This window comes from Melanerpes formicivorus, unplaced genomic scaffold (genome assembly GCF_026170545.1).
Source record: "Melanerpes formicivorus ecotype bairdi unplaced genomic scaffold, bMelFor1.0.p_v2 SCAF_47, whole genome shotgun sequence".
NCBI lineage: Eukaryota > Metazoa > Chordata > Aves > Piciformes > Picidae > Melanerpes > Melanerpes formicivorus.
The window spans coordinates 3,764,349-3,782,233 of NW_027142399.1; the positions used below are offsets into that span (position 1 = coordinate 3,764,349).

Here is a 17,885-nt window from a genome sequence, read left to right on the forward strand (position 1 = left end):
AAAGAGGGAAAGAAACCAAACTTGGGCTTGGGACAGAGATTTCAAGGCAGCTCCAAGATTTCCAGGTGCTTGGAGGCCACTGAATCAAGGCCTGTTTCCAAGCTGACTTTTATTTACTTTACATCCACACATGAGGACACACAGAGCCCTGAAGGCCTTTCTCACTGCCATCCCACAGCCCTGGGACTTCTACAGCTCCCCACAGCTTTGAGGGCCAGAGCAAGATGCCATAAGGTTGGCTCCTCCACAGCCAGCCAGCCTCTCACATCAGCAAGGAAACACCAATGCAGGGAGCCACAGAATGGTTAGGGCTGGAAGGAGACCTCAAGGATCATCTGGTTCCAACCCCACCTGCCCTGGGCAGGGACACCTTCCACCAGATCACAGAATCACCAAGGTTGGAAGAGACCTCAAAGCTCATCAAGTCCAACCTGTCACCACAGACCTCCTGACTAAACCATGGCACCAAGTGCCACATCCAATCCCCTCTTGAACACCTCCAGGGATGGGGACTCCACCACCTCCCTGGGCAGCACATCCCAATGGCTAACAACTCTCTCTGGGAGGAACTTTCTCCTCACCTCCAGCCTAAACTTCTCCTGGTGCAGCTTGAAAGAATAAACTCTCATAGTGGTATCTCCACTTCCTGTAGACTGTGTCCTCTTGTTCTGGTGCTGGCTGCTTGAGAGAAGAGATCAACTCCCTCCTGGCTACAGCCACCCTTCAGGTAGTTGTAGACAGCACTAAGGTCTCCCCAGGTTGCTCAAGGCCTCTTCCAACTTGCTGCCAAGCCCTTGGGCCAGCCAGCACAGCAACTTGATGTGCTGTCAGAAAGGTCCTTACCAAACATCCCTAAATCAGCTCTCCCAGCTGACAAACCACAGCACCAAATGGGTGTAGCTGCCCCAGCTGCTCTGCCACTGCAGTTTGACAGCTTGTTTCTGCCAGCCAAACACAGAGGCTCTGCCCAAGCCTGGGCTGCTCACCTCCCTGCCAGATCCAAAGCCCAGGGAAGGGGGGAGCAGCCACACAGGGAACCTTCCCAGCTTCTCCTGGACAGCCTGGAGCCCTGGGCAGAGGAGAACCTCATCAAGTCTGACCAGGGCAAGTGCAGAGCCCTGAACCTGGGGAGGAATAACCCCCTGCAGCAGTACAGGTGAGGGGTGACCTGCTGGAAAGCAGCTCTGGAGAAGGAGCTGGGAGTGCTGGAGGAGAAGTTCAGCCTGAGCCACCAATGCACCCTTGTGGCCAGGAAGGCAAAGAGTCTCCTGGGGGGCACTGAGAGGAGTGTGGTCAGCACATCAAGGGAGGGTCTCCTCCCTTCTACTCTGCTCTGGCAATGCCACAGCTGGAATCTTGTGTTCAGTGCTGAGCTCCCCAGCCCAAGAGGGACAGGGAACTACTGGAGAGATTCCAGCAGAGGGCCATGAGGATGCTGAGGGGCCTGGAGGATCTCTTTGGAGGAAAGGCTGAGAGACCTGGGGCTGCTCAGCCTGGAGAGGAGCAGCCTGAGAGCAGATCTCCTCGGTGCTGCTCACTATCCAAAGGGTGGAGGCCATGAGGATGGGGCTGGGCTCTTTTCATGGTGGCCAGTGACAGGAGAAGGGGCAGTGGGTACAAGCCAGAACCCAGGAGGTTTCACTTGAGCCTAAGGAAAAACTTCTTTGGTGTGAGGCTGCTGGAGGCCTGGAGCAGGCTGCCCAGAGAGGCTGGGGAGTCTCCCCTGGAGAGATTCCAAACCTCCTGGGCAAGCTGCTGTGGGTGACCCTGCTTTAGCAAGGGGTGCTGGACTTGATCTCCAGAAGTCCCTTCCCACCCCTGCCATGCTATGGTCCTCCAGGCACCTGAGGAGCACAAGTCAAGCCTCACTTTGAAAGTCTTTCTCAGAGAGAGGTTACAGGGAGCCTCTGCAGCTAACATCTGCCTGTGCACAGCCCTGTCCCACCCCAGGATCCCCCTGACACCGAGTGCCAGAGGCACAGAGCAGCTTTGTGCTGAGCCCACAGCACCGAGATGAGGTCTGGCTGACCACGATGGCTGCTGGACACGGCCCCAGGGCTGGGCAGAGCTGCTGGCCCATAGGCAGCACATTCCCAGCACACCCAGGGCTGCAGGTGCTTGGCTGGCCAGGTTTACTCAGGGGCACTGAAGAGGGTCAGGCAACACTAGATGCCGGTGGCACTTTCAAGTCAAGGGGATCAAGGAGCTTGCCAAAGGTCTGTCTTTGTGCCAGTTCAGTTGGCACAGAGATCAAGGAAGAAGTAAGAGAAATACCAGGAAAAAACCCACCCAGCAAGCAATTCCCTGAAGCTAGGAGCTCCTTGACTCCAGCAGTTGCACAAGTGCCTGTGACCCCTGGCCTGACATCCACAGGCTCCAAGGCCAGCTCAAGATGACAGCAAGAAGGCAAGGACAGCCTGGAGTAACTCCCAGCACTATCCCACCCACAGCCAGTGTGTGTGCAATGGCTGGGCACCATGCCACATCTCTGCTGAAGGAGAGATGGGAAATGTGCCACCAGAGCAAGCTGCAGCCCCCTTGGAACCTTTGCTGACAGACCTCTGCTGAAGACAATCCTGCCTCTATGGTCTTGCCCACCCTCCACCAGACCAGGTTGCTCAAGGGCCTCAACACCTCCAGGGAGGGGGCACCCACAGCCTCTCTGAGCAGCCTGGTCCAGTGTCTCCCCACCCTCACTATAAAGAATTTCTCCAGTCTCAGTGTCCCCTTTTCCAGCTCAAAGCTGTTGCTCCTCATCCTATCACTTCCAAGCCCTTGTCAAAAGCCCCTCCCCAGCTTTCCTGTAGCCCACTTCAGGTACTGGAAAGGCTGCTCTGAGCTCCCCCCAGAGCCTTCTATTCTCCAGGCTGAACAGCCCCAATTCTCTCTGCCTGTCCACACAGAGGAGGGTTGCTTTAAGATGAGGAAGCAGATGTGAGCCTGGGAGAATCTCCAAAGCACTTTGAGCTGGTAGCCAGTGGCTGTCATCCCAGTTCCATGGCTGCCACCATCCTCTTGTGGCAGGAGCAGACCCCTGACCTAGTGACCACTGTGCCACCCAGGACAGACTGGGGGCAGGGTGTGGGGTCACAGCTGTGGCGTGGCTCAGATGCTTGCTGGGTATTTTTAATGCTGCTTTGACTCACAAGGCTCCAAAAAGGCACATGGATTCTCCAAATGCTTTTAAGCTTTTCTACCAACCCCCCCTGGAGCCCAGAGCAGCCCCCACCTACCTCCCCTCCCCCTCTGCTGCCAGGTCCCTGTTGGAGCTTCCTCAGGAAAGAGGGATCTGCATTTCCATGCCGTGGGATGGCAAGTGAGAGCTGGACACAAGGAGGGTGCAGAGCTGGACAGAAGGAGGGTGCAGAGCTGGACACAAGGAGGGTGCAGAGCTGGACACAAGAAGGGTGCAGAGCTGGACAGAAGAAGGGTGCAGAGCTGGACAGAAGGAGGGTGCAGAGCTGGACACAAGGAGGGTGCAGAGCTGGACAGAAGGAGGGTGCAGAGCTGGAGCAGGGCAGTGAGTTTGTTTACAGGCCTGGGGAGGCTGCTGGAAGCTCTGCCTGGCTGCAGGGCTGTCCCCACTCCCGGCGAGGCTCCCAGCCCCTCCGCCCGGCTCCTCCGGCGGCGCCGGAAAAGGCTCACTCCCTGTTGCATAACAGGAGGAGCTGCAGGGGGATGGAGCCTGCCCACAGGGCCTCCTCTGGGCTTAACAATCCCTTTTTCGGTCATGAAGCCTCCCTCTGCCCAGCTGCCACCCAGCTGCCAGGCTGGGGAGAGCCACAGAGCTGCACAGGTTGGAAAGGACCTCACCCAGTCCAAGCATCAGCCCAACCCCACCACGGCCACTGAACCGCGTCCCCGAGTGCCATGGCAGCACAGTGCCTCAGCACCTCCAGGCATGGGGACTCCACCACCTCCCTGGGCAGCCTGTGCCAACGCCTGACCACTCTGGCAGCAAAGAAATTCTTCCTAGTATCCAACCTAAGCTTCCCCTGGGGCAGCTGGAGGCCATTTAAATGGGGCGGTGGAGTCACCATCACTGGAGGGGTTTGAGAGGGGACTGGATGAGGCTCTTGGTGCCATGGTTTAGTTGATCAGATGGTGCTGGGTGATAGGTTGGACTTGATGAGCTCAAAGATCTTTTCCAACCTGGTTAGTTCTATCCTGCCCTATTCTACCCTACCCTGCCCTATCCTACCCTACCCTACCCTGCCCTACCCTGCCTTGCCCTACCCTACCCTGCCCTACCCTGCCCTGCCCTACCCTGCCCTACTCTGTTCTCTCTCATTTTATCACCTGACACTAGGGAGGAGAGACCAACCCCCACCTCACTCCAACCTCCTTTCAGGGAGTTCCACAACCCTCCCTGGAGGCACCCCTATGGCAGGGCTGACAGATGCAAAGACACTGTGGTGGCAGACTGGAACAGGTTGCCCAGGGAGGTGCTGGAGGTCCCATGCCTGGAGACACTCAAGGTGAGGCCATTTCCTCTTGTGTCATCTGATACAAGGGAGAAGAGGCCAAGCCCCACAGTGCTGCAGGCTCCTTTCAGGGGTTTGCAGAGAGCAGCTCCTGGAGCTCCTGCAGCTTGCAGAGGCAGGCATGTGGGGGGTGTTTGACAGCTTCTCTAGTGGAAAATACCAAAGCCACGTGCTGGGGCTGCAGGCTCCCCAGGGGCCTGGGACAGGGTTTATTAGGAGGTGATGACGTGCTCCAAGCTCTCATACCTCCCTGCTTACACACAAGGACTGCCTCCCAGCTCATCCCCTGTTTTGGAGAAGTGGGAGCAACACCCACCTCCTTCCACCCAAGGAAAGGGATTCTGGAGTGCTGGCCAGCAGCCCCTGACCTCAAAGTGCTTCAGGCAACCTCTGCTGAGGGCAGCTTAAATTACCAGCTGGGTTCCAATGTGCTGCCCTGCACATTCTGCCTTTGGATGTCTGCGAGGGAAGAAAGGGCACAGGAGAGGGAGAAGCACTGCTCTGAGACTCCCTCTAGCCCAAGCCCTTCCAGGAAGGCTTTCTTTTTCCTCTGAAGGACCATATCCTCAGCTAGTGATAGTCACTGACCTACACAAGGCACCAGAAATGCTCTGTTTGTGTGCCTTGGCCCAGTGCCTTACCACACAGCGACACTGGCCCCAGAAGAGCTTGGCAAGCTCATGCCAGCTGGAAAGGAAGCTTATCCCAAATATCTGTGGGTCACTGCCCAAGGCACAGGCACTGCTGGCCCACTGCAGACCAGAGACAGCAAAGGCCCCAGGAGGCTGCATTCCAAGCTGTTACTTGACAAGCTGCTGGTCCCTGTGCCTGTTTGTTCTCCTTTGCTCAAAGAACAAGCTCAGCCCCTCAGCAGTGAGATACCAGGAGGCCAGCAGAGGCTTGTCCCTCCCTGGAGAGCCAAGCAGCTGGGCACTCTTTCCCTTTCATGAGGCAAGAAGCTTCCCATTTCCAGGGCTGGGTCCTTCCTTTCCCTGGTTGTTAAAGGACAGGAGGCTGCCCACTTAGATTTCTGGGGCAAAGAGCTCCTGGTGCAAGTCTCTGAGACCTTTCCTCTACAGAAACCTGACAGCTCCTGTGCAGAACCTTGTTGTGTGATGTGCACTTATCTCTGTTCAGGCAAGAGCCCCACTTCAGGCTGGGATGTCAAGGGCAATGCTGTGAGGTTGGCTGCTGAGGCCTCACCTTTGAATGAGGGTCCCAAAGAGCAGGTTGCAGACCTTGTGGAGGTTCTCCGTGCACAGCCAGCTCCAGCGATCCAGCAGCAGCAGACGAAGCACATCCAGGGCCAGGTCAGCCAAAGCTGTTTCAGAGTCTGGCAGGAGGAAGAGGAGGGTCAGGTGAAGAAGCCAACTCTGTGCTTAAGCAAACTTGGTGGAAAGTATCATCCAAAGCTGGCTCCTGTCTCCAAGAGCCTGCTTGTCTCTCTTTTCCTTCTGCTTCTGTGGCACGGCCAGACCGGGGAGCCCACTCTCTCAGGCTCCTGCCCCAACCACTCTTTCATGCCCACTTTCATCCAAGCTCCCTACCAAGGAGTGCACCAGATCAGAACAGGGCTGCTCCAAAAGCTTAGCTGCTGCTTAGTTAAACCAAGGAATGATCAAACCCCATTCTAGGCACAGGGATAGCAGAGTGCCCAGAACAGGTGAGAAAGAAGGCAGTGACCGTGGCCAGAAGAAAGCTACACTGCTGAGGACTTTTTGCCTGGTCTTCACCAACACTTTTCCCTCTTCCAAGGTGCAGGTTTCCAGGCACAAGCCTCGGGTCGGTGTCTGCAGGCTGCCACCCTGTGGCAGATCCAGGTCCGAGCAGGAAGGTGGACAAACCACATCTGGGTAAAGCAGATGGCAGCAGTTAAAGACACCCCCCAACACACACACGGGCCCAGGTAGCTCTGCTGACACAGATTTGGCACAGCAAAACCTCTCCCCAGTCCTCAGGGGGATGTCAGAGCCTGCAGTGTAAATACATCCTGCTGGCTAGAGAAATGTTGCTTAGATTCAGACTGAAGAGCAGGAAGAAATTCTTTAGCATGAGGGTGGGGAGACTCTGGGACAGGTTGCCCAGGGAGGCTGTGGATGTCCCCTCCCTGGAGGTGTTCAAGGCCAGGTTGGATGAGGCCTTGAGCCACCTGGGCTGGTGGGAGGTGTCCCTGCCCATGGCAGGGGGCTGGAACTGGATGATCTTTAAGGTTCCTTCCACCCCAAACCATTCCATGATTTATGCTGCTTGCCCCCAAAGCCTCTTATGATGAAGGAGCTCTTATGTACCACAAGCCTGCCTGAGACAAACAATCCCAGGCCTGTGCCCCAACCTGAGGGTACTGTGGTGGCTCTGCTGGCAAAGTGAGCTCCTACAGAGCAGGTTCCCCTCCTCTGCCCTTGATCTTGGTTTGATCTTTCAACCACTATGTCTAGGGAGTCAACAAGACTGTTCATGCCTGATTTACTGCTGGAGGTGAAGGGGAGAGGGATTCTGGACCCCAGGACCTCTCCTTCCCTCCTGGACTAATGAACTCCAGGCTGTTTCAGTTGGAAAAGACATGAGTGTGCTTGGCACCTCCTGCTCTGGGCCATGCAGAATGTGCTCCTTGCTTGCTTTGCCCTTTGGGATCTGTCTTCCCTGGGCAGAAACAGGAGTAGGCTGTTCAGCTCAACCAGAGCCCCACCAAAGAGCAGGGCCAGCAAGCTCTGTTTATTCCCTTAGCATCCAAGTCCCCTTCCTCAGAGAGCTGCTGGCCAACCTCTTCTGAGAAGTCCCCCAGTGAGCAGATACCGGTTGCCTTTTCAGCCAGCTGCCCCTCAGACATTCCCTCCCCTCACCCTGCCAGACCAGCCTGCCCTGTCTGGGCTCTAAAGCCTCACAGACCTGCAGGCATTTGACATCACTGACATTCCATTTCCTGTAGGCTCCAGCGAATCTGGCCTGCCTGTCCCTTTTGTGCTCTGCAGGCTGGCCTCCCAGCTCCAGCCCTGCTTCCTAGCAGCCCCAGAACAACCCCATCCAAAGCCTGCACTGGTAGCACATGCTAGCTTTCAAAACACCAGCCCCATCCTGTCACAAGCACGTGCTTTCAGCCAGAGCCTGCCAAACTGGAACCACTGGAGTGAAGCTTTTGGGAAGTTCCAGCTGATAGAGCTCAGCTCTTCCAAGAACTAGAGCAGAGAACATGCTTTGTGCCTGTGCTCAGGGCAATCTTGTAACCATTCTGACAGGCCACACCACCCCTCTGCTGCAGAGGAGGGATCTGTCATCAGATAAAGAGGAACAGCATTCCTTGTGCTGGGAGGAGGTTTGCTGTTCCCATCAAACCTATCCAAAAGTCCTTTAAGAGTGCATGGCTGAATCAAGGCTAATGCAAGGCTACCAAGAAATCATCATCTGGTCATGTTTCAGCTCCCAAGAGCTTGGTTTTGTAGCACTGGCAGTTTAAGCAGCATGGCCCCAGCAGGCTTGTTGCATGCAGAAACTCCTGAGGGCACCACAGTGAAGATTCACAGTGACACTGCTGAGCCAACATCCAAGTTACTTCCATAACAATAAACACCAAAGCAACCACTGCAACAGGTTGCCCAGGAAGGCTGTGGGTTCCCCCTCCCTGGTGGTGTTCAAGGCCAGGTTGGATGAGGCCCTGAGCAACCTGGGCTGGTGGGAGGTGTCCCACCTTTTCAGGTCCCTTCCAACCCAAACCATTCCAGGGATCTTTGGCTCACCTAGGGGGACTGGGAAAACTCAGTTGGCTTTCCCTCTAATCAAGGTGCACCAGGCAGGTCCTCAAAGCAAAGACCTTGCAAGCTGAGTCTGCAGCTGCAGAGCTCTTGAGATTCCAAAGGAGATAAACTGAAGCCTTAACAGAGGGGTTGAGCTCACCAGGGTCTGTGACTGGATGTGTTCCATGCTTTGATGTGCCCAGTCCATCTACGTCCTCCTGCACGGAGCTGTCCTTAACTTCTCTGCCTCCCTCACCTTCAGGAGCCTTGCTGGGCACAGCCTCCAGCAGCTTCTCCTGCTTCTGGATGAAGGACTCCATAGCAGCCAGGGACAGGGTGCCAGAGACCTACAAAAGCAGCAGTGCATTAGGACCAGAGCAGCAAGCTGCACACAGCCAAACTGATACACAAGATCTCCACTCCCAGGCAGCCTCCCACCACCTGCTGTGCACCTTGCTGTAGCCACAGGGCTGCTTATTGCCTTTCTGGCACGTGGAAGGAGGCTGCAGCAGCCACAGCCCTCAGGGCACAGGGATTAATCCATGCCAGCACCCAAACAGGACAGTGATTAGGATCATGAGATGACTGAAAGAAGGATCTGAACTTACAGCACTTCCTTCCCTGATAGAGTACAAGATCCTGTCATGAGCTTCACTCACACTCAGCACTGGAGTGATTTTACTGGAGGAGAATCTCAGCCGGGACCTGAAGAGGAGGGACAGGGAAGAGTCAGGGTTTGCTCAGCAAGCTCCCCAACCCTTAGCCAAGAACCTGGACCATCTATCTTTGCCCACTGTCTAAGCCTAGCTGCCCAAGCTGAGAAGCCTGATAAGGTCAAAAGTGGTTCAAAAAAGCAGGGTAACTAAGGCTACCCCCCGGGGTAGCTAAGAGGTAGCAGTAAAACCATATAAAAACCAAGTGCAGGGTCCTGCAGCTGGGTGGAGGCAACCCCAGGCACAAATCCAGGCTAGGCAGGGACTGGCTGGAAAGCAGCCCTAAGGAGAGATACTTGAGGGTGCTGGTGGAGGAGAAGCTCACCAGGAGCTCTCAGTGTGCACTTGCAGCCCACAAAGCCAATCAGATCCTGGGCTGCAGCAGGAGAAGTGTGGCCAGCAGGGCAAGGGAGGTGATTCTCCCCCTCTGCTCAGCTCTGGGGAGACCCCACCTGGAGTACTGCCTCCAGTTCTGGAGCCCCTAGCACAAGAGGGATCTGGAGGGGCTGGAAGGTGTCCAGAGCAGGGCCAGGAGGATGAGCAGAGGGCTGGAGCTGCTCTCCTATGAGGACAGACTGAAGGAGTTGGGGCTGTTCAGTCTGCAGAAGAGAAGGCTCCCAGGTCACCTAATTGTGGCTTTCCAGTATCTGAAGGGGGCCTACAAGAAGGCTGGGGAGGGACTGCTCAGGATCTAGGACTAGAGGGAATGGAATGAAGCTGGAGGTGGGGAGATTCAGGCTGGAGGTGAGGAGCAAGTTCTTCCCCATGAGAGTGGTGAAGCCCTGGAATGGGTTGTCCAGGGAGGTGGTTGAGGCCCCAGCCCTGGAGGTGTTTAAGGCCAGGCTGGATGAGGCTCTGGCCAGGCTGATCTAGTGTGAGGTGTCATGGCAGGGGGGTTGGAACTAGGTGATCCTTGTGGTCCCTTCCAACCCTGTCTGATACTATGAAATTGAAGTGCTTTTCCTCATAGAATCAGTAAGATTGGAAAAGACCTCAGAGATCATCAAGTGCAACCTGTCACCCAGCATCCCATGGACCCAGGCAACGCTTTCCACCATCCACCACCCAAAACCACCCTCTTCAGAAGGTATGTCCCATCTCTATGCCCCATCTCAGCTCCCATGGAGATGCTGGCATTTCTGCTGAGCAAGGTGTGAGCACTGCAGCACGCAGGAAAGTGACCAGAAAAGCCTGGGAGATGAATCACACTCAGCAGGATTGTGAAATCCACTTGTAACTCCACACAGGCAGGAGGAGGAGGAGCCAAAAGGCCGTTTGGGATTGTAGGACAAATTGTAACCCAGCCTGGTTGTAATTAAGGAATGTCCCTTGCAGCCAAGATGCCTCAAAACATGGACTTTTTTGGTTTGCCTCTTTGTCCAAAGCAATTTTCTCTAGCAAAACATCTCTTTCCTGGACAAAAAGTCATGCTTGTGAAGAAACCTTCCCTCCTCCTGTGAGGGAAGAAATGTGCTGAGCATAAGAGGGCTCAGCACTGCCAGCAACACCAAGTAAAGACCTGGTAAGCAACATATGCCCAATGCCCTTAAACTCTACTCCTACCTAAACCCTCAGATGTTTCCTGTGTGAAACAACAAAGAAGCAGGAGAAAACCTTCAGGTGGACAACTTAGAGCTGTGTTCTGCAGTGACTCACCACATGCAGAGGTCACACATGGGCTGAAGGGGAAAAAGCACTTCTCCAGGAGCATCAGCTTGGTTGGCAAATGTCACCACCACACAGCTGCCTCAGGAAGAAATCCACCCACTGGGGAAACCTGAGTGTTCCTGGAAATTACTTTACCCCCAACAGGAACTCAGCATGTGAAAAAGAAAGGAAAAGAATCCACCTGGAGCACAACAACAATGTGCTCTCCCCAACAGCAATGTGCTCTCCCCAACAGCAATGTGCTCTCCCCAACAGCAATGTGCTGTTGTCTAAGAACTTGTTGTCTAGAACTGCTGGCTAAGCTGTCAGCTCGTGGCTTGGACCACCACACTCTCTGCTGGGTTAGGAACTGGCTGGAGGCTGAGCCCAGAGAGTGGTGGTGAATGGTGCCACAGCCAGCTGGCAGCCAGGCACCAATGGCGTCCCCCAGGGATCAGTGCTGGGCCCTGTGCTCTTTAACATCTTCATTGATGATCTGGATGAGGGGGTCGAGTCAGTCATCAGCAAGTTTGCAGATGACACCAAGTTAGGAGCAGATGTTGGTCAGTTAGAGGGCAGAAGGGCTCTGCAGAGGGACCTCGACCGACTGGACAGATGGGCAGAGTCCAATGGGATGGCATTCAACAAGTCCAAGTGCCAGGGGCTGCACTTTGGCCACAACAACCCCAGGCAGAGCTACAGGCTGGGGGCAGAGTGGCTGAGAGCAGCAAGGCAGAGAGGGACCTGGGGGTGCTGATTGACAGCTGCCTGAACATGAGCCAGCAGTGTGCCCAGATGGCCAAGAAGGCCAAGGGCATCCTGGCCTGCATTAGGAATAGTGTGGCCAGCAGGAGCAGGGAAGTCATTGTGCCCTGTGCTCTGCATTGGTTAGGCTGCACCTTGAGCCCTGTGTCCAGTTCTGGGCCCCTCAGTTTAAGAAAGACATTGAGACACTTGAAGGTGTCCAGAGAAGGGCAACAAGGCTGGGGAGAGGCCTTGAGCACAGCCCTGTGAGGAGAGGCTGAGGGAGCTGGGGTTGTTTAGCCTGGAGAAGAGGAGGCTCAGGGGTGATCTCATTGCCCTCTACAACTACCTGAAAGGTGGTTGTAGCCAGGAAGGGGTTGGTCTCTTCTCCCAGGCAACCAGCACCAGAACAAGAGGACACAGTCTCAAGCTGTGCCAGGGGAGGTTTAGACTCGAGGTGAGGAGAAAGTTCTTCACCAAGTGAGTCATTCGTCATTGGAATGTGCTGCCCAGGGAGGTGGTGGAGTCACCGTCCCTGGAGGTGTTCAAGAGGGGACTGGATGTGGCACTTGGTGCCATGGTCTGGTCATGGGGTCTGTGTTGATAGGTTGGACTCGATGATCCTCGAGGTCATTTCCAACCTTAGTGATACTGTGAGACTGTGCTCTCCACCCACAAGAGGTCAAGCACCAGGTCTGTGTTTTCCTGTGATGGAGTCACTGATGGATGAAGTCCTTGTTCTGTTTCAAGCACAAGAGAAGCTGAAGAAGCTTTTCCTTACTTGTTTGTCTTCTTCCCCTCTGTCTGAGATTTGCCATCCACTTCAGACTCGCTCAGATCCTCCGTGGGGCTCTGGGGCTCTGACCTGGGGAATGCTGTCTTCAAGGTGTCCACAATGGCATTGACAACGATCTGCAAAAGCCAACAGGGCTATCAGTTGCTGATTCCCAGCCCTTAAACAGGAATTAAGAGCTTTCAGACCTGCATGCTCTCTGTTTTCCATGATAACCCCCAGGCTCTTTGAGGTAGGCTCTGACTCTTCCTGGCTTTATGGTCACCTGGACAATCACACATTTTAGTCAGGGTGGGGAGACACTGGAACAGGTTGCCCAGGGAGGTCATGGATGCTCCTTCCCTGGAGGTGTTCAAGGTCAGGATGGATGAGGCCTGGAGCAACCTGGGCTAGTGGAAGGTGTCCCTGCCCAGGGCAGTGGGATTGGGCCTAGGTGGTATTTAAGGTCCCAAATCATTCTACGACTCTCTGAATCTATGACCCTCTGAATCTATATCCAGATGTCCAGCTACACAGAGAGGTTTCAAGTTGCTGGAGTGTGTCCAGAGAAAGGCAACAAAGTTGGTGAGGGGCTTGGAGCACAGTCCTGTGAGGAGAGGCTGAGGGAGCTGGGGTTGCTTAGCCTGGAGAAGAGGAGGCTCAGGGGTGACCTTATTGCTCTCTACAACTACTTTAAGGGAGGTTGTAGACAGGCAGAGGTTGGTCTCTTCCCCCAGGCTACCAGTACCAGAACAAGAGGACACAGTCTCAGGCTGCACCAGGGGAGGTTTAGGTTTAGGCTGGAGGTTAGGAGGAAGTTTTACACAGAGAGAGTGACTGCCCATTGGAATGTGCTGCCCAGGGAGGTGGTGGAGTCACCATCACTGGAGGTGTTCAGGAGACTTGATAGGGTGGTTGGTTGCATGGTTTAGTTGATTAGGTGGTGTTGGATGATAGGTTGGACTCGATGATCTCGAAGGTCTCTTCCAACCTGGTCTATTCTATCCTATCCTATCCTATCCTATCCTATCCTATCCTATCCTATCCTATCCTATCCTATCCTATCCTATCCTGATTTTATTGGCTAGTGGCACAACAGATGCTGAAGCCCAGGAGGCATGTCTAGCTGCAGGGTAAGGGGTTCAGCCAACCAGCTTCCCACCTTGTCGATCCTGGAGACAACGAAGGGCTTCTTGACGAAGGCAATCCTGGCGTCGGTGTTGAGGGCCAGGAACTCCTGCACCTCCTCACTGTTTGCAATCTCAGGGACTGCACACAATTGCTGCAAGGAGAGAGGTGGCTTTAGGTCTTTTGGGTTTGGGTTTTTTTTTGGCTCAACTTCTCAGCTTAATCACTGAAAAGTGCAGGTGGAAGCAGATCGCTCACCTTCAGGAAAGATTCCAGCAGGCTTTTTCTGGCTTCCACTTTATCACTGTCCATATTTCCAAATGGGAGATCAGGGAAGAGCTTCTTGGGGCCTTTGATGTCTACAAAGGCAACAAATTCATCAGCAAGCTCAGCAAAACTGCAACAGTTGAGTTAAAAATCTCAGTGCTCTCATGTTTAAGGGTTACATCAGCCCAAGGTAACACAACCCTCAAGCCAGGGTGGCTGAATCAGGCCTTAAATCCACACAGGATTTGTGCTCTGCTGACACCATCTGTGCCTTTAAAGTTAAAAGCAGCAAAAATGTCAGTTTAACACAAGGACTTTGCATCACTCCAAGACTAGATGATCCTTGAGGTCCCTTCCAACCTGGTATTCTGGGAATCTATGAATCTTTTGGACTGGCTGGGGCATTGAGCAGAATGGAATGGAATTAACCAGGTTGGAAAAGACCTTTGAGATCAGCAAGTCCAACCTCTCATCCAACACCATCTAATCAACTAAACCATGGCACCAAGCACCCCATCCAGTCTCTTCCTAAACACCCAGTGATGGTGATGGCAGTGATGGTGACTCCACCACCTCCCTGGGCAGCACATTCCAATGGCCAATCTCTCTTTCTATGAAGAACTTCTTCCTAACACCCAGCCTAAACCTCCCCTGGTGCAGCTTGAGACTGTGCCCTCTTGCTCTGGTGCTGGTTGCCTGGGAGAAAAGACCAACCTCCACCTGGCTACCACCTCCCTTCAGGTAGTTGTAGAGAGCAATAAGGTCTCCTCTGAGCCTCCTCTTCTACCATTTTAGTAGGAGCTGTCCCTCCCCACAGCAGGGGATTGGAATTAGATGATCTTTAAGGTTCCTTCCAAGCCAAATCATTCTATGAATCTATCTCAACAATGCAGTTTTCCAGTCAAACCCCAGGTCTGTCAAAACCAAAGGATTATGGAGGGCCACGCTCAACCCAAGGAATCTTTCCACAGGAGCAGCATTAGAATGATGACAGAAAGAAATTTCCCCTCTAGCCAGCTCTGCTCAGAACAAGGATGTGGGCATCACACACAGCCCAGCATCCAGAGCTGCAGGGCACCCTCAGAAGAGAGTAGCATGAACAGGGAGGTTTAGGCTGGATGTTAGGAAGAAGTTCTTCATAGAAAGAGAGATTGGCCATTGGAATGTGCTGCCCAGGGAGGTGGTGGAGTCCCCATCACCGGAGGTGTTTAGGAGGAGACTTGATGGGGTGCTTGGTGCCATGGTTTAGTTGATTAGATAGTGTTGGGTGATAGGTTGGGCATGATGATCAACAAGGTCTCTTCCAACCTGGTCTATTCTATTCTATTCTACTCTATTCTATTCTATTCTAAGCATTAAGAGGGGGAGGGATTTTCTCAGGGGGCTGAGGCAGGCACTGACTTTTCAGGAACTTGCGGAGCTCCGGTTTCTCCTCCAGCCTGGTCTGGAGGTTGAGGAACTCGCGGTAGCGGCGGTTCACGGTGTGGTAAGCCATTTGCTGGAGGCTCCCTGCGCTCTCACCCTCCAGGGCTGTGTCATACTGAGGAGGAAGACAACACTCAGTTATCCTTACAGACACCAAAAGAGTTCTGATGTGCTGTGGGCTCTGCCCACCCCTCCCCAATTCCATAGGATTCCATGCAGCAACTCCTCAGGCTGACCCCTCCTGGAAGAGCAGTCCTGAGGTCTGTGGTGACAGGTTGGACTCGATCTTTGAGGTCTCTTCCAACCTTAGTGATACCAGCAGCTGCACAGCACAGAAAGCCCTCATGATGAGGGGAATGGTAGGAACATGACATAAACAGCTCACTCAGCCCCATGCAACCCTTGCTCATGAGTAGGAGCCCCAGTCCCACAGCCAAATGACCGCTGGAAAAGCCACCGCGCTTGATATGCCCCCACTGCCAAACTAAACACACAGAGCACGTCCTCGTCTCCACACACCAGCCTGTGCTCTCCTGCCAGGACAAAGGTCCTGGAAAAGGGGTGGCTACTGGGGAAGCCTTTACCTTGACAGTGTAGAGGGTGTAGGGGTGGAAGCCAGTCCCACTGTGCTCTCGGGCAGTGATGGTCCCAGTTATCCGCAGGTTCTGGATGACTACTGGTCCGTCGGGGCTGCTGAGGGGCTCAAAGCTGAAGGTGCTGATGGAAGCTGTTGGAGAGGATGTGAGAAGGGGCAGAGTCTGCCTGGAGTCTGCAAGGGTTTGTGGTGGGCCCTCTGCTGCCCCCAGATCTTTCCCCAAGCTGGAGGGTCTCTGTGAGGAGGACTTCCTGGGCACAGCAAGGCCTTCCACTTCCTTCTCAACTGCTGGGTTGATCTGGATGTCAGGGCAGGAGCTCAGTGCAAAAGCAGAGGTGGGAAGCAGGCCAGCATCTGAGTTGGTGGCAATGCCTTCCTCCTGATCCCCTATGCCATTTTCTGGTCCCTCCAGCACATTGGAGGTGTCCTGGAGGGATTCATCAAGGAACTCCCCTGCAGGTGATGGTGCCAGCAGATCCACATCCTGGCCCACATCAGGTGCGGGGGACTCCAGCTCCAAACCCTCGCAGGGAAAGAGGTTGCCCAGGGCTCGGGGCCGGAGGAAGGGCTCTTCTGGGGGACACAGACCACTCACTGAGTCCTCTCCTTTCTCACCAGCAGCCCCAGCCTCTTGCCTGGGCACCTCTGTGACCCTCGGGGTAGGCGACAGCCCTGCAGGGACGGCGTCCGTCGGCACCGTGAAGGGCAAGGAATCAGGCACTGGGGGTGCTGGGGGTGGCTTCTCAGCCCGGGGCTTCTTGGAGAAAGCCCCAATGAGCAGCAGGTTAATCCAGTCAGGATCAGCCATCTTCCTGACGGCCGGCAGCAGCACGTTGCAGGTGACCAGCTCCACCACCACGAAGCGGCCTGTCCGCGTCTCCAGGTGCGGCCACGGCACCAGCGCCCGCAGCAGCGTCTCCACCGCAGCCCGGGCATAGCCCACCTCAGCTGCCGGGCTGAGGAGGGCAGGATGCGGCCCTGCCAGCCGGCTGTACTCCTGCCACAGGGTCCTGCCACCTGCTGGATCGTCCCTCAGAGCCTCGGTGGCCCGCAGGTAGCTCTGCAAGTGATGGCCGCAGAGGAGGAGGATGCGGCGAGCCAGGGCTTGGCGGTCCACTCGCCGCATCCGCCGCCTCAGCTCAGCCGCCAGCCCGGTCATAGCCTTCTCTACCTCGATCTCAAAGGCTGGCTCGCTGCTGACGGTGCGGTACCAGGAGGCGACGAAGTCCCGCACCACCTTGTGGACGGTGCTGGTGATCTCCCTCTCCAGCCGCTCCTCGGCGTCGGGGCAGTGGGGCTGGGGCTGCAGCGAGCTGACAAAGCGCTCCAGCCGCAGCCGCCGGCCAGGGGGACGGAGAGCTCGGGGCCCCAGCCAGCCGCCCAGCGCTGCCAGCAGCCCGCAGAGCAGCCCCAGTGCCCGCAGGTCCACCAGCAGCTGCAGGGCCAGCAGCCAGCCCAGCGTGGCCACCAGTGCCAGCAGCACCCGCTGGAATCCCTGTGGCCTCTGGCTTGGCATGGTGGGGCTGGGCAGGAGGATCCGCCCGGGGGCTCTGCCTGAACGGCCACCAGGGCTAGACACTGGCATCTGTCCGGGCCCAGCTGACCAGTCCCCTTCACTGGGCATCAGGGCTCAGCCAACTGGGATCCTCAGCAGGCAGCGGGGCTTGCTGGGGCTCAACCGATCAGCATCCTTACTCGGCATGGGGGCCCAACCGCGCAGGTTCCTCGCTGGAGGCACGGGAGCTCACCAGGCTGCCACGGACCAGGCTCCTCCACGGGACGCCGGAGCCCAACCCGCCGGCCCCCTCCTCAAGCACTGGTGCTCACCGAGGCCCAACCGACCAGCGTCCTTACCGGGCAGAAAGGCTCAACCAAGCAGGCTCCTCACCAGGGTGCAACAGACCAGGCTCCTTTACCGGACTGGAGCTCACCCAGACCCGACTAACCCTGGTCCCGCCGGGGCGCAGCCAACCGCAACCCTCACCGGGGTCCCTGCGCGCACAGGAGCTCACGCCGCGGCGGAACGCAGAGCCCAGCCCAGCCCAGCCCTACCGACAGCCACACGGCAGCACCCGCAGAAACGAATCCGCCACCCCGGGCGCCTACAAACCGGCACCGCCGCCAAGCCTGCCCGGAACCGGCCGCCGCTTCCGCTTCCAGTTCCGGTCCTCCTCCCTCCGCTCCCCCAGCGGATCAGCGGCTGCTTAGCCTTTGCCTGCGTTGCTCCCTTGCGAGCCGGAGGTCTCACGGCATTTGCTTTGGGATTAAAGCGAAAAAAAGCCCAACACACCAGATCCCAAAACCCAGATTCCCCCCCAAATTTCCAGCTTCACGTGAGGCAGGAAAAAGTTTCTTCTTCCTCCTCCCCCTGCCGTTTGCAGA

General features: G+C 55.8%; 1 protein-coding gene across 2 annotated transcripts in view; it reads right to left on the reverse strand.

The window, feature by feature from the left end:
- Positions 1 to 17,620, reverse strand: part of SNX19 (sorting nexin 19) — a 32,051-nt gene extending 14,431 nt beyond the window's left edge. For both annotated transcript variants that reach the window (XM_068160045.1, XM_068160046.1), the window contains exons 1-8: positions 15,493 to 17,620; positions 14,885 to 15,023; positions 13,475 to 13,575; positions 13,251 to 13,370; positions 12,098 to 12,228; positions 8,821 to 8,917; positions 8,373 to 8,559; positions 5,688 to 5,817 (exon numbers count right to left, since the gene is read on the reverse strand). In XM_068160045.1, the coding sequence (XP_068016146.1) occupies positions 5,688 to 5,817; positions 8,373 to 8,559; positions 8,821 to 8,917; positions 12,098 to 12,228; positions 13,251 to 13,370; positions 13,475 to 13,575; positions 14,885 to 15,023; positions 15,493 to 17,127 (2,540 nt within the window). In that variant the 5' untranslated portion in view covers positions 17,128 to 17,620. The remainder of the gene's footprint in view (positions 1 to 5,687; positions 5,818 to 8,372; positions 8,560 to 8,820; positions 8,918 to 12,097; positions 12,229 to 13,250; positions 13,371 to 13,474; positions 13,576 to 14,884; positions 15,024 to 15,492) is intronic.
- Between the last annotated feature and the right edge of the window lie 265 nt (positions 17,621 to 17,885).